This window comes from Carcharodon carcharias, chromosome 8, assembly GCF_017639515.1.
Source record: "Carcharodon carcharias isolate sCarCar2 chromosome 8, sCarCar2.pri, whole genome shotgun sequence".
NCBI classification, from domain to species: Eukaryota; Metazoa; Chordata; class Chondrichthyes; order Lamniformes; family Lamnidae; genus Carcharodon; species Carcharodon carcharias.
This window is the reverse complement of record NC_054474.1, coordinates 41,998,357-42,012,952: the sequence shown is the minus strand read 5'-3', so window position 1 is coordinate 42,012,952 and position 14,596 is coordinate 41,998,357. Positions and strand designations below refer to the sequence as shown.

Sequence of the window (14,596 nt, the reverse complement as noted above, 5' to 3'; positions counted from 1 at the left end):
ATGTTACTCACAGTGTACTGTGAACTCTTCATTTTACAAGAGCCTCACTTCAAATTTAAATCATCGAATCTATTAAAACAAAGCGCACGATCTTTATCTGTATCGTGTGTATGTGTGTGTGTGCATGTGTGTGCGCGCATGTGTATGTGTGACCCCACAGAACTTATGGTTTGAGTGAATATCACTGTGTAGGTACAATAGGCCACCACCTTTTTCAGGTGCAGGGTCTGCTCTATCCTCCTAAAGAAAACTCTGGAATTAACAGAGCAACAAAAATGGGCAAGGTATAAGGGTCACCACTCCTATTTGTCCTAAAAGAATGGGTGCTCCCTAGGCACATGGATGCCAGAAAAATTACTCCCATAGGCCAGAATTTTCCCGTCGGCGATTTGGGGGTGGGGCCCGTTCACCGACAGGAAAATGACACGGGATGACGTTGGGAGGAACCCCCGACGTCATCCTAGTCCCTTTAACTTTTCAGGAAGGTGGGCGGACAGCGAAATCAGCTGTCCGCCTGCTGACCTGTCAATGGCTAATTGAGGCCATTGACAGGGTAATTAAAGGCCTTGCCTGTCCAACCTTAAGGCTTGGTCCCCAGCGGGCTTCTGATAATACATGAAACCTCATCCACTGGCGGGATGAGGTTTCATGTTCCTTTTTAAAAACTTTAATAAATGTAATGTGATATTTATTAACATGTCCCATCTCGTGTGATATTGTCACATGAAGGGGACATGTTAATAGTATTTTTATTTTTCTATTTTGTAAGTTTTGTACACTGTTACTAATCTCCCTGAGACAGCACTTTGCCTCAGAGAGCAGTGCGCTCTTTTGCGCGCACGCATGAAAGAGCGCACTTTGACAGTTGGGGATTCCCTCCCCCCCCCACACCCCCCGGCATAGCGCTTCCTGTCCAGCAGGCCGCTGGGTGGGCTCTAATTGGCCCTCCCACTCAAAATGGCGGCGGGCCCCGTTTCAGCGATGGGGGTCAGCTGTCCACCCGCCGCCGAGCTGGTGGGGCCCACACACCCAACAAGGGCAAAATTCTACCCATAATGTTTTTAGCATCAAAAACATCTTAAGATGTTTTATAGAAAGGAAGATGAGCAAATAAAAAGATAAAAGGAACAAAGGAAAAGAGGACAAGTCATGATGGGAGAGTTAGGAATGGTCCCTATGCCCCACAGAGGGCAACTTCAGCAGAAAGTACTCCCCACACTTGCTTCCTTTCATGGGATGTGGATGTTGCTGGCAAGGCCAGCATTTGTTGCCCATCCCTAATTGCCCTTAAAATTGAGTGGCTTGTTAAGTCATTGCAGGGGGCAGTTAAGAGTCAGCCACATTGCTGTGGGTCTGGAGTCACATGTAAGGATGGCAGATTTTCTTTAACAAACCAGATGGGTTTTTTAAAACAACTGATGACAGTTTCATGGTCACTATTACTGAGACTAGCTTTATAGTCCAGTTTTATTAATTGAATTTAAATTCCACCAGCTCCACGGTGGGATTTGAACCCATCCTCAGAGGATTGGCTTGGGTCTTTGGATTTCTAGTCCAGTGACCTTACCAGTACGCCACCAGCAATTCCTCCCACCCTGGACTGCCAAACGCAGCTATACCAACACCCCTTCCCCCCCACACAACATACCTCACCGAGGCCTGTCTGCCTGGTTAGTCCATCCCACTTACCTGAACTCTGGGCCCCAGTCATTAGTTGGGTCCAATCCAAGCAGAGGCCATTGCTCCTGGCGGCATTGCTGATTGGCTGGCAGTTCCTGGAAGTGGGACATTCTGCCTCGGGTGTGGAAAACATACTTACAGGCAACTAATTGTCTGAGCCATGTAAAATTGCAGTGTCTCTTCCTGGGCCATTGGGCAGGGCCACCACCTCCATGTTAAACCCCAGCCATAGTGTTGCCAAGTTTCTGGAGGCAGTGGCACCATTTAGAGCATCAGTCCAAAGGAAGCAGTTCTATTTATTAGGATGGAAATGGAGTTTAGATTCATCCAAGGTTCCCAATATTTTTCACAGGCCAAATGCAGGGAAAAATATCCATTTTAGAAGCCATATGAATAAATGCAGGGAGCTCTAGATGGGTATCAGCCTTCGAGCATTAAGTAAAGGACATCTACACACACATCTGATCATCTGTGAAGCCAGCCTGACATTTCCAAATATTAGAAATGATATGGCATATTGATTCACTGGCAAAATACACCAGATGGGTTCCTGAACCATGTAGACCCAAGCGGCCCAGGCTAATTCTAGAGTCTGTGTTGGTTCACTAATATCAGCCAGAATGGCAGTAGGAGTGAAAGCGCTACAATAGGCCTCCATGTCCTAAGGTTAGGAAAAGGCAAACAGGGTTCCCGCTCCGCAGTGCTTATGAATTACATAAATTGGAAAGAGTGTGTGTAGACACAGGCGAGGATAGGATTAAAATGGGTTGTGACGTCCTGCACACACAAAAAAAAATAGCCATTTGCCTGTGGAACTGCATCTCCATATTTGCCACCAGCTTCATGAAAGGAGAAAAGAAGGAACTGAAGAGCAGAAAATTGTCATTAAAAAAAAAAATTATGAAAAAGGAAACCTAAAATACTCAGTGTAGCCAGCATACTTATCCTCCTCATGTAGCCAAAGTCTAATTTCCTATAATGCATAGTATTGTGATAATCTATTACTTTATTAGGTAAAATGTTAAGCCATGAAGACACAAGTCAATTCAAATATGCATTCCAAAAACTATTCAAAAGTAATAAATCCAGATTTGGGAATTGGCAGTCACACCTGTTTTATAAGGTTGACAGTTACAGTCAAATCAGAATAAATTCGATACCTGTTTCTCCATTAAATTTGAGATATGAGATTCCTGTCTCTGTAATATAGCTTGTTTTTTTTGGATCAAAATGGTTTCCCGTTCAGCTTGGACCCCTTTATTAAATTCTTTAGTCGTTTCCTAGAAGTAACATAATAATTTATTTTGGTGGTTTTACTGAACATGTACTTAATACATATGATAAAAGAAGTATCAACATACCCGTATATTTATAATGACAACTCCAATGAAGAGGTTGAAGAAGAGGAAGCATCCCAGCAAAATGAAACCAATTATGAAAATTCGGCTTGATATGAAGCCAAGTTTGTCTGTTTCAGCCTGAAGATCAGTCCAGCCATCCAACTGCAAGATAGCAGGAGTCATTTAAAACATCCTCTATAAAATAACTTTTCAACAAAATGATAATTTTCTCCACACAAAATCCTTATATTTTGCAAACAAGGCCATGGTGCTTTGTATTCCAAGCTACCTAAAATCCTGAGATATTTTTCCTCTGTGTATAGGCTTTTGCTGATCTATTATTACAAAGCAATGGGGCCCAAAATCTGCCCTGGAGCCATTTTAATGTAAGTACTGAAATGTATTGTCAAGGTGTACCATCAAACCATGGTCACCAAAGTTCATGGATTGGCAAGGAGCTGTGCAACGAAGGACATATCTAGGGTGCCTTCCATAAAAACTAGCCTGAAAATCTCTCAATATAATGATCAAGACAGATGTTGGGGGTTTCTCTAGGAAACTGATGGTGTCCTCCACTGTTCCCTTTGCAAGGGGACTACTTTACAAGTTTTCTTGTGAAAACATGTTTATCTTCAGGGGTCCAGAACCTAAACTAAAACTGAATGCCAGAAATGGCCACAGAGGCACCAGTCGTTGGATAGATATGGCTGATTTGACGTGGTGACATTAAGATGCTGGGGAAAGGAAACTCCTAAAGTAAGAAGTCCCTAACCTGGAACCCCTTATTTTTATCTGATGGTTTATATTTTGGGGAGGACGGAGAATCAGCCTCTACAGGCCAGCCGACACATCATTGGAAGGTTGAGACTTGGTATATTCAATTTCCCTGCCTAGGTGCCAGCCAGTTCTGGTGAACCTCTGCAAAGTTTATAACAGGAGCTTTCCGGAGCAGTGATGGGCCTAAAAAGTTGATTGCACCCAAGGACCATGATAAATTGGTGTTGACAGCTTGTTAATTTTTTAAAATTCATTTTTGGGATGTGCGTGTCATTGGCTAGGCCAGCATTTATTGCCCATCCCTAATTGCCCCCGAGAAGGTGGTGGTGAGCTGCTTTCTTGAACCACTGTAATCCATGTGGTGTAAGTACACCCACAGTACTGTTAGGGAGGGAGTTCCAGGATCTTGACCTAGCCACAGTGAAGGAACAGTGATATATTTCCAAGTCAGGATGTAGAGTGGAGGGGAACTTCCAAGTGCTGTTGTTCCCACGCGTCTGCTGCCCTTGTCTTTCTAGATGATAGTGGTCCCGAGTTTGGAAGGTGGTATCTAAGGAGTCTTGGTGAGCCATTGCTACTGGAGCTGTTTGGGGTGGGGAGATGGAACCCATCCACTGGCACCACATAAAGGCAGCTAGTGTCTCCTAAAGGGGAGGTGGACTCTGGCTGGTGATAGCAGGTCATTCTTGCCAGTGGAGTAACGGCTGCAAGAGGTCTAGAGAAGGTTGGAGTTGCCTGAGCTACTTCGGCAAGAGGAGGCCAGCTTTCCTGAATATGCAGTGTCACACAGACTGAAAGACTCACTTTACACATGCATTACAGGATAGGCTAGAGGAAAGGTCTTCCCGTGGCGAATAACCATCCAAAAACGTTTAGGATCTAAGATCAAGGGATAGGTTACCATGGGTGTCAAAAAGGGACTGTTGGCCTATGGGAATGGGAATGGGATGCTTGACTTATGTGAAGCAATCTTGGATAAGCTGCTTTTTCAGAGCTCGGTCATCTTGGAGCTCTGACAGTCGATGCTGCTTCTGCTCCACTTCCTTCTGCACTTCTTACTGACAAGGTGGTTTTAAGGGCAGGACCCTAATTATGGCACAGTAATGCCACATGCAACAGATAACCCACACACCTGGATATACAGTCAGGGCTGTATCACAAAGCTCCTCCTAAATGGTCTAGGCAGTGGAAGCATTGTTTGAGAACACCATTCTCTGCTCTCTGATCTTTCTGGTGGTGACACAGCACTCATTGTAGGTCAGATTTACAATCATACCCAAATTCCTGCCATGTCTTAAGGGATTACTCCTGGTCATCCAGTAACTAGCTTGTGACCTGATGGAATAAAGCAGTTACAAAGAGTGGTGCAGAATAAATGAGTCAGGATTGTTGTCAGGGAACTGAGCATAGGCTAGCAGACTGCACTGTCTGTGGTCACAAACATGCTGGAGATTGAGGGAATGGTATCTGCCAGGGAATTCCCAAGAAAAAGACAGAGACTAGAATGCTTTGGTAGAGACTGTTTATTGCTCACCACATGGCTTACTTCTCCACTCTAACACCAGACACCCAGTGCTGGCTGACTCCTCTTTATATACACATTTGAGTATAATTAACCAATCAATACCCAACCCCTGTTTACCTTATTACCTTAAACTGACGAGTATTTAACATCCATAAAGAGAACCTATTGGATACCAACAGGTTCCCTTCTTTCTGTTAAAGTAAAATAAATATGAAAACAAAAACTATTCATAAGAAAAATACTAAATAATAATAGGTTATCTTATTATACAATCAATCTTTAACACACTCCATATTCCCCATCCCCGTCTAAAAACAAAATTGTAATAAGGTAACAACATGAAAATTTCCATGTTCTCCTATTCCGTTGTAACAAAAGGTGTCCCTTTTCAAGGATATCTAACAATCTCTTGGGGCAAGTCATTTTTTTTGTGAAACAATCAGACAACTGGTAACTTGCGGCAACCCATTTTATTTTTGAAATCTCCGTCCTTTCTAACATCTCTTTGAGTCACATCATCAATCCTCAGCCTCTTTTCCATAACACTCTTTGTCAAATGGACACTGTCTCAGAGCAAACAGTTATCTATATAGCATTTGATAGGCACAATTTTTCCTCCAGTTGTCCCTTATATAGGAGTTCCTTTAACATACCCAATAAGTACATAGCCATATCTGTCACTTCTACCAGCATGAGTGTCTCCGCAGCTAAGGTGTTTTTAACTACTCTCTTTATTTTCTTCGATTCCCACGCTAATGGGAGAACATTTATTGTTTCTTCCCACTAAAAATATAATGAATCTTGCTGTGCTCAAATGACCATTGGAAAGGTTAGCACATGAGGCGTCACTAAAAATGACTAATTTCATCCCTTCTGGTTTACCCAGGTCTGGAAATCTGAGTATACATTCTTCTAAACTTAATTCCTTCAATGTTTTATTTTCTTTTAGCACTTCCCCAAAAGTAGAAAATTTCAGCATCGTGTTAAATTCTAATACCTCATAGCACACATCTGGTCTAGTTTGTGTGCATAACCATTTAATTGCCCAATTAAGCTTCTCAATTGATCTGCTTCTTCCTTGGTTTAGAGTCTTCCTGTTGTGAGGATCTGGCCTGATTTATCGGTATCCCATTGACATTCTCTAGGTAAGACTGTTGAGTTAGGGTTATTCCCAACTTAGTCTATCTAATGTCAAACCCTATGTACTTAAAAGCTCCAGAAGCCCAACTTCCAATTTTGAATTCATTTATAGTTTTATCTATCTCAAATTTCTCAAATGTCGTAGATCCCTACCCCCTACAGGAAATCATCTACGTGCATTAAGGAAATGCCTGCTGGTTTTTCTTCATAGTTCCAATAAAACATTGCTGGAGCTGTTTTTAGCTGAAGATAACCAGCTTTTAGGAGGATGGACCTAACTGAAAAATACCAAACCCTGGATGCATCATTTGGCCCATAAACACTTGTTCAGCCTTTGTAATTTCCCCTCTATATCTCCAGTTTCTTTTGGAGGCTTTAAGAATATGTCTCTTTGAAATTGTTCTCCTTGCAAAAATGCTGATTAGATGTCAATGGATTTACATTCCCATGAATATGTTACTAACAGTACTAGGAAAATCCTCAGACTTACTTTTCCGCTGCTGGGGAGTCTGCTCTGACTTCCTGATCGCCCAGCTGTTCCTCAATTATGGAGCTACAAGCTTAGCCTTAGCTTTAGAAGTACCATTGTGGAGTATTTGCTCTGTACATGTTCATCAGTGGACAACGTGGACTGTCCTTTGTCTAGCATCTCCATGGAAACATCAAACTCTCTCCAACTGTCAAGTACTTTTTGTTTTTCCTCCTTTACCAATTTACCATCCAACTTGTTGGTGGCCACTAGAGCTTCTCAATCATATGGGCTCTTCTTCTTGTGTCGCTCCTCACCTGTTCTTTGGTCTGTGCTCTTGTTAAACTTTGTCCCCAACTAGATCTCCAGTCCCTATCTGGACTACTACTACTCAACCGGTCCCTCCTGTTACTAGACTCCCTTGCACAAGTTCTTGATCATTTCCTTGGGCTGTGATCACCATTAGGCCCATTGTCTGAACTTACACTACATTTCCTGGCTTTCCACATTTTTACTTCTTTCTGCCAACCCCCCATAGATCTGATATTCTGCCTCTTGTCTTATACATTCGGTCAGTTCTTATATTTCCCTGTGGCCTTTCCTGCCTAGGTGGCTTCTCTCCACCCACTAGCCCCTTCTGGCATAAATGCCACCCTAGTCCCAACGTTTGGTAGTTGACTTTTGCGATAAATGGCCCTATCTTGATCTTCACTATCACTTGGCCTACTCTCAGTTAGCCTGTTATTTGCCACAATCTGGCTTAAACATGTGCAAAGTGCATGTGCATTTTCAGTTTCCATCATCTGCTCAGCATCCATCAATGTGTAATCAGCGCCATTAAGCCACATGGAATGTACTCTCACAGTTTGGTTACCATGTTGCAATATTATCGTTTTGCCATCAGTACCACAACTTTTCCTGGGCCTCTCCATTCTCTCTGACCTGCTCTTTTACAATACACCATGTCCCTTCACTTAAAATTCATTCCTGGCCTGATTCAATACCTCAGAGTTCTCCTGGGGCAGAATTTAGCCGTTGTCGGTTGGGAGTGGTTGGGAAGCCAACCATCGCCCGCAATCAAGGCCGGAGGACGATTTCACGCTACTGGGCCAATTAAGGCCCACAAAGCATGAAACGCAAGTGGCGGGTAGGAGGAGGAGTAAGAGCGGGGCGAGCACAAACTTTGTGCATATGCACAAGTGCGTGCTTGAGAATCTCCCTGAGGCACAGAACTGCCTCAGGAAAATGAAGTGTTTAAAAAAAAAAAGAATTGAAAAATGCTATAAAACATGTCCCCTCATTTGACTCTGTTGCGTGAGCAGGGATATGTTATTAATTACATTTTAAATTTTTTAGTTTGTTTTTATTTGCTTTAGGAAACCTTATTCCGCCAGTGGATGAGGTTTCCTGAAAAGTGCAAAGGCCGCTTGGCCACAGCAGAAAATGTCAGTTAATTGAGACTTTAATGGCCTTAACAGGCCTTATAGTTGTCGGCGAGCGCACTGCTAATTCCCACATGCGCCTGCCAACCAAAATATCGCATGACTGCATGTTGATGTCAGGACGCTCGCCCAACATCACCGTGTGTCATTTTATGCTCAAGGGGGTTGGGTGTGCGCCCGCCTGCCAATGTAAAAATTTTGTCCCAGATTTCTTTCTGAAACCTCCACCTTAATAAATGCTCTCCTCCCTCCATGCATGGCATTCAAATGTTCTGCAAAAACTGAACTTAAAGTAGTTCCCTCCAAAGCCAGGGTATGGTCCCACATTATTGAAGATATCTTCAGATTCCTGCTATAAACTTACTGATAGGGGCTGTAGCCCCCAACCATCTGAAGTCTGTTTTTTGTATGCACTGACCATGCTAAAGCAGTTGTCAATTTACAATTGGGTTGTTGAGCTAAACCCTTTTGGAACATTTCATCAATCACGGCATGATTTCTCTCTCATATCCCATTGCCAAAAGGACTTTCTGTGGCAGTATGCATTGCTACAATATTCAAATTTTCACACATACTCCTGAATTCCTCATAGGCAAATTCTCCTCCATCGCCTGTTAACAATTTAGCTGGTGCTCCCGGCCCAGTTACTATCCGTCTTTCCATTATCTTATCCATAATTACTTTTTGGTCTTTACTATAAAGCACTGTTACCAGATTAAATCTAGTCACTACATCTTTAAAGTTTAGAAGAAAAATATTTATTTCCATATCCCATACTTTGAGGTCCATCGCTATAGTTTCATTACTGTTGCCAGGCTAAACCTAATCACTAAAATCTACAAAATGTAGCCAATGGAAGACTTACTACTGGCCACAATGGTGTTCTCCTGTACTTTATAAAAATATCACATTTTTCACTAATATCCTTGACAAATTTAGCGCATTCCTCAACTGCATCCTTTAACAGAATCTTCAGCTTATGTGCAGGGATGTGCAAATTGTCAGTGTAGTTTTGTAATAATTTGCTTCTTCTCCTTTAAATCCCTATTCCCAGCTGCCATTAATACCTCTTTAACATTCTGACCTTAAAGGAATACAACAATATCCTGACTGCGTAAATTGCAAATCTATAGATCTCCCAAAGACAATTGCTTTATCATGCTCCATGTCCAACTTCATTTGGGCCTTTTCATTGAAGGCTTCCTTAGTAGTAAAGTATTTCACTCGCTACAACATCAGTACTAATAAAGTGATTCATCCCTGCTATTTTACACAGAATTACTATGCTTTTTAGTGATTTCAATGAGTTACCATTGCCAAACCTAAAACAAGTAGAATTGTCATAGACTTTGACGTTACTCCAGTCTTCCTTACTTAAAAGAATTCATGTAACAATTTAGCCAGTCCACTTCATATACTGTGGATGTACACCCACTATCTAGAACTGCACGATTGAATGAATCTGTGACAAGGATACTCATTACCGGACTGAAGCTTCTAGTGACCAACATGATTTGTTCTGATTGGTCGGTATCGTCCTCCTCACCTTTCATAACCTTCCATGTCATGCATTGTCTCAAATTCCATTTTTCATTTCTGGGCATTTCAATAAATAATGATACTTAAGGGTCGTATCTGAAACATTTGTTGACCACCCCTTGTTTATTTCTTGGATTCATCCTCTTTCCATATTTGCCCTACTCCCACCGCCTGTTATAGTTCCCAAAAGGATCTCTGTCCTTGTACTTTTTGTTTATAATAATTCTTTCGTACAGATGTTTCAGTCCTATACGCGAATGGTCTTGAAATGCCGCTAGTATTGTATCCTCCATCTTTGGCGTCACTGCCGAAGAGCCCATTTGTGCCATAAAAGCAGCAGGCAATGAATGCTTTCCCAGAAACTTTTTTAAGGCTTCGGACATTTGATCCAAAATCGTTTCTGTCTCTCTGAATCTAACTCCGGTTAAAACCAAGAGCCTTTCCATGTTTGATATCCTAGCCCAGTCCAGTAATTTAAAGCAACTACTGATTTAGGAATTTCTAAATGGAATCACTGCAGTCTCATATATAGTTGGTTAAACTCCATGATGTATTCTTCTATGGAAGAATTATCCATTTTTCAAGATTTATCAAAGTCTGACCAAGCCTCATAGGCATTCAATAAGTCATCTTTCATATAAATTTTATCCATGAATTTTAAGAGAATGTCCAAACCTTCTTCATTGTTCAGTTCCTGAGCGTCTAGTTCCGAGAATATTTTGCAGCAGATCTTGCTCCTGGCATGATGTGAAAGTGCCAGAGCCTCCTTTGCTTTCTTTTCGTAACCCATGCCTACTTTATTTTTCCATTGATTATAAGGTTCCATTTCACAAAACAATGTTGGAAAAACATATCCTGCCACCCTATACCTGATTTCAGTCATCTTTCTTCAAAGGGTCTCCAATTACAGTCTTGTCTCAAAATAAAACCCCAATTCTAACCTTCTGTCTGGAAGTAAATCTTAGTCTCTAATCTTCACTTTCAGGCAACCATCCTCTGCTACAGTGTCAGAGAATTCCCAGGTCTGGTTGTGAGGAAAACACAGACTAGGATGCTTTGACAGAGACTGTTTATTGCTCACCACAGAGCTTACTTCTCCACCACATACCCAGTGCTGGCTGACTTCTCTATATACACATTTGAGTATAGTTAACTATAATATGAATCTATTAGATACTAACAGCACCCCTTTCTATTCAAAAAGATGCCAAGATCATAATGAGGAGGCACAAGGTAATTTGTGTGCAATTTATGGCACCTTGCACCCTGAGAAAGCTTGCAATACCAGCAAAGCCTACTGCTCTCTGATCCCGCTTTGCTGTATTATTTGGGAAACAGATGTGGGTGCTCCCCAGGTAGACAGCCTTAGTGACCTCCCTAATACAACTGTGAATATCAACCCAAGAGTTGCCACTCCTGTCCCTTGTTTCAGTCTGGAAAGATCTCATTGCATAAAAGTTATGGGTCATAGTGACCTTGACAACCACGGCCGGTACTGTCTATCGCCTAGTTCAAGACTCTGGTTATGAAGAGTCAGGTGTTGGGGAAAACCACATTAAAAAAAAAAACACTTGCACCTACAACAAACGTGGGTCTCACTTAAATATTTTAATGAGGGTTTTTAATACTTCCAGCACATGCCCTGGGTGCCCACAGAGATGCCCAATCCAATATGGCTTGCAGTACACTTCCAGCAAAGAGCACAATCACAATACCTGCTACATTGGGCTTGAAGCCCTCAAATTTGCACCTGCAAAATAGGTGTAATGTGATCTAATTTTTAGACCATAACGTTTAGTCATAAAATGTTTCTTTATCTTCACAGAGGAAAATATGCTCACTCATCCATCTTAAATATTCATTAACAGTAGCTTCTCTTACAATGCGAGAATCTGAATGAATTTATTGCTGTTTTATGTGAAAAAAAATCAGAAATTATCTTTCAAAAACAGTGACTGTCTGAAGATTTTATTATGTAAGGAATGCAAGTCAAAATAATTATCTTTAATATTTATTTGCAGAGGCGAAAGAAAGCTGCTGAGAATGTGGAGTTTGAAAAATTTAGGCAGAATCTGTGGAACACCTGAAAAGAAATAATGAGATGTATACCAACCCATCCTACATCTCAGTCGTATCATTAAATTAACAGGTCATCTCATTATTTGCGCACAAAACCCTCAGGCTTCCATTGGAGCTTGGTGGGTGGTAAGATACAGAGTAAAGAAGACCAAGGAATTCAGTTATTGGCTGTGTTAAGTTAGGGGTATTACAAAAGCAAAATTGGTTAGAGCTTCCACTCTGATCTCTCTTTAGTGATCATGATTATGAAGCACAATCTCTGCTGCATATGCTAATTTCTTGGTTCAAAGCAGACCAGAAAGGGCCGGAGGCTCATTAACCTTGGTCCCTGCCACCCCGCCCCTTGTAATACCCAGAGATTTTCTAAGAATTATGAGACGGAGACACAGAAATAGATCAGTAATTCCAAAATCAGGTGTAAGCAGGATAATTCTAAATAAATGAGGTGGGAGATTTCAAAGGGGCTAAGTAAGTAAGTGTAAACAATTAATTGTCATTTTTTTTATGATTAGAGGCCTTCTGGGTGTGCAGTTTGGACTGCAGTCAAAATGTCTCAATGTTAGTAGCCACTAAGAGTGCAAATGCCAACCCCACCAGCGGATAATTTTTTAAATAGTCATTCATGGGACGTGAGCGTCACTGGTTAGGCCAGCATTTATTGCCCATCCCTAATTGCCCTTGAGAAGATGGTGGTGAGTTGCCTTCTTGAAGCACTGCAATCCATGTGGTGTAGGTACACGCACCGTGTTGTTAGGGAGGGAGTTCCAGGATTTTGATATTGAGAGACAAACCCTTAAAACTTTGGTGTAAAGATCATGAATTGTTTTTTTCTCCAAACGTAAACAAATATAGATTGGCAGTTGGTTTCTAAACCTTATTCAAGGCTAATTTCATCTCTAACAGGATATATGAAGCTGCACTTAATCCCGCAGTTTACCTATGGTTATAAGTAGTCCTAGGGTGTGGTGGTCAAAGATCCTTGATCTCTATTCATCCCTCGCCCCATTTAATTTCATTCCTGCTTCTATCCAAATTAAGATTAATATTCTTATTGGAAGGCTTTTATATTTGTTCGGTCTGCAGTTTTGGTCATTGGTAAGTGAACTCTATTCATTGGCTCCTTTTATTACCATTGCTAAATTAGCCTGTCTTATCCTGTCAGCTGATTTGTAGACTCAGATTTTTGTGGACCCATGATTCCCTTGCTGGAATACAGTTGTAGGTTTTAAAATGCAAAAGCAGGGAGCTAAGGTATAGAGGTCACTCTCCTAGCATGAGAACTACAAAAACACTAAAAATAAAACACATTTACTTGTAAATGACAGCATCAAGATTCAGGGAAAACCAGATCTCAATTCAACTGAATCTCCAGAGTAGACTATGGGTTACACATGAAAATGTCATCAGTGGCACTCCATGTCCATCAATGTAAACCCTTCTAGTAACAGAAACGCATATAAGCAGATAGAATTTGTTGCTGAAGCGTGCATATCAGGCTTAGCTTGCTGTATGATACTGGAATAATCTAATTTTACAGTGTATCAAAATCCTCAAACACTCCCATGTCAGAGGTTATTCAAACAAATAGTTGTAATATTACCACTGTGCTGGGATAAAACTGAGTGTGACCCTGATAGATAACTCCACAGTTATTGTTACTCCATGAGCACCCATTCCATGACTTAATTGTTCTCTCCCAGCAAATACTCTTTCCTACCCTTTCACTTTATGCTGCTTTAACAGAGCTTATTTGCTATGAGCTGCTGCAATCTGCACCTCCCAATAAGAGTGACAATTGAGACTCCTTCAGCGCAGAGCACCTGCCTCCAGCAGTCAAATCCCTTCCAATTGGTGAGATAACTTTGACTATGAATTTGGTTGAGAGAGAGGCTTTATGTTACTGACAAATCATGTCTCTGGTGGCATGTCTGTGCTACCTCCCAGGCCAACAGCAGTGACGATATTTCCATTCTTATTTTCAGGTACAATGATCTTGAGGATATATCAAAGAAAGAACATGTATTTACACATCATCTTTCGTGACCTCAGCGTTTCACAGGCAATAAAATACTTTTAAAGTTGTAATATAGGAAAAGTAATTTGCCAACTAATTTGCACACAGCTGGGTCCCACAAAAAACAATGAGATAGATAGTCAGATCATCTAGTTTAGAGAAAGAAGAATAAAAAAATGCTGGAAAAACTCAGCAGGTCAGACAGCATCCATGGAGAGAAACAGAGTCAAGGTTTCAAACCAATGACCATTTGCTTATTTCAGATTTGCAGCATCTGCAGTATTTTACTTTTTCTTATCTATTTTAATAATGTTGGTTGAGAGAGATAAATGTTTGCCATGACATCAGAAAGAACACTGTTGCTCCGCTGCAAATGTACAGGGAATCTTATACGTCCACCTGAGAGGGCAGATGGTGCCTTGGTATAATGTGTCATCCAAATGACAGCACCTCCAACAATGTAGCTCTCCCTTTCTGCTGCACTACAGTATCAGCCTGGACTATGTGTTCAAGTTCTGGAGTAAGACATGAATCCATAATCCTGACTCAGAGGCAAGAGTGCTACCAACTGAGCCAGGCTGACACCTTAAA

At 41.4% G+C, this 14,596-nt stretch overlaps 1 protein-coding gene across 1 annotated transcript in view; it reads right to left on the bottom strand.

Annotated features, from left to right (window-relative positions):
• LOC121281428 (cation channel sperm-associated protein 3-like) overlaps window positions 1-14,596 on the bottom strand; it is a gene marked incomplete at its 5' end in the record, with an annotated part of 46,115 nt that overhangs the window by 13,517 nt on the left and 18,002 nt on the right. The window contains 2 exons of the mRNA XM_041194373.1: window positions 2,841-2,960; window positions 3,042-3,182. Of these exons, the coding sequence (XP_041050307.1) occupies window positions 2,841-2,960; window positions 3,042-3,182 (261 nt within the window). The remainder of the gene's footprint in view (window positions 1-2,840; window positions 2,961-3,041; window positions 3,183-14,596) is intronic.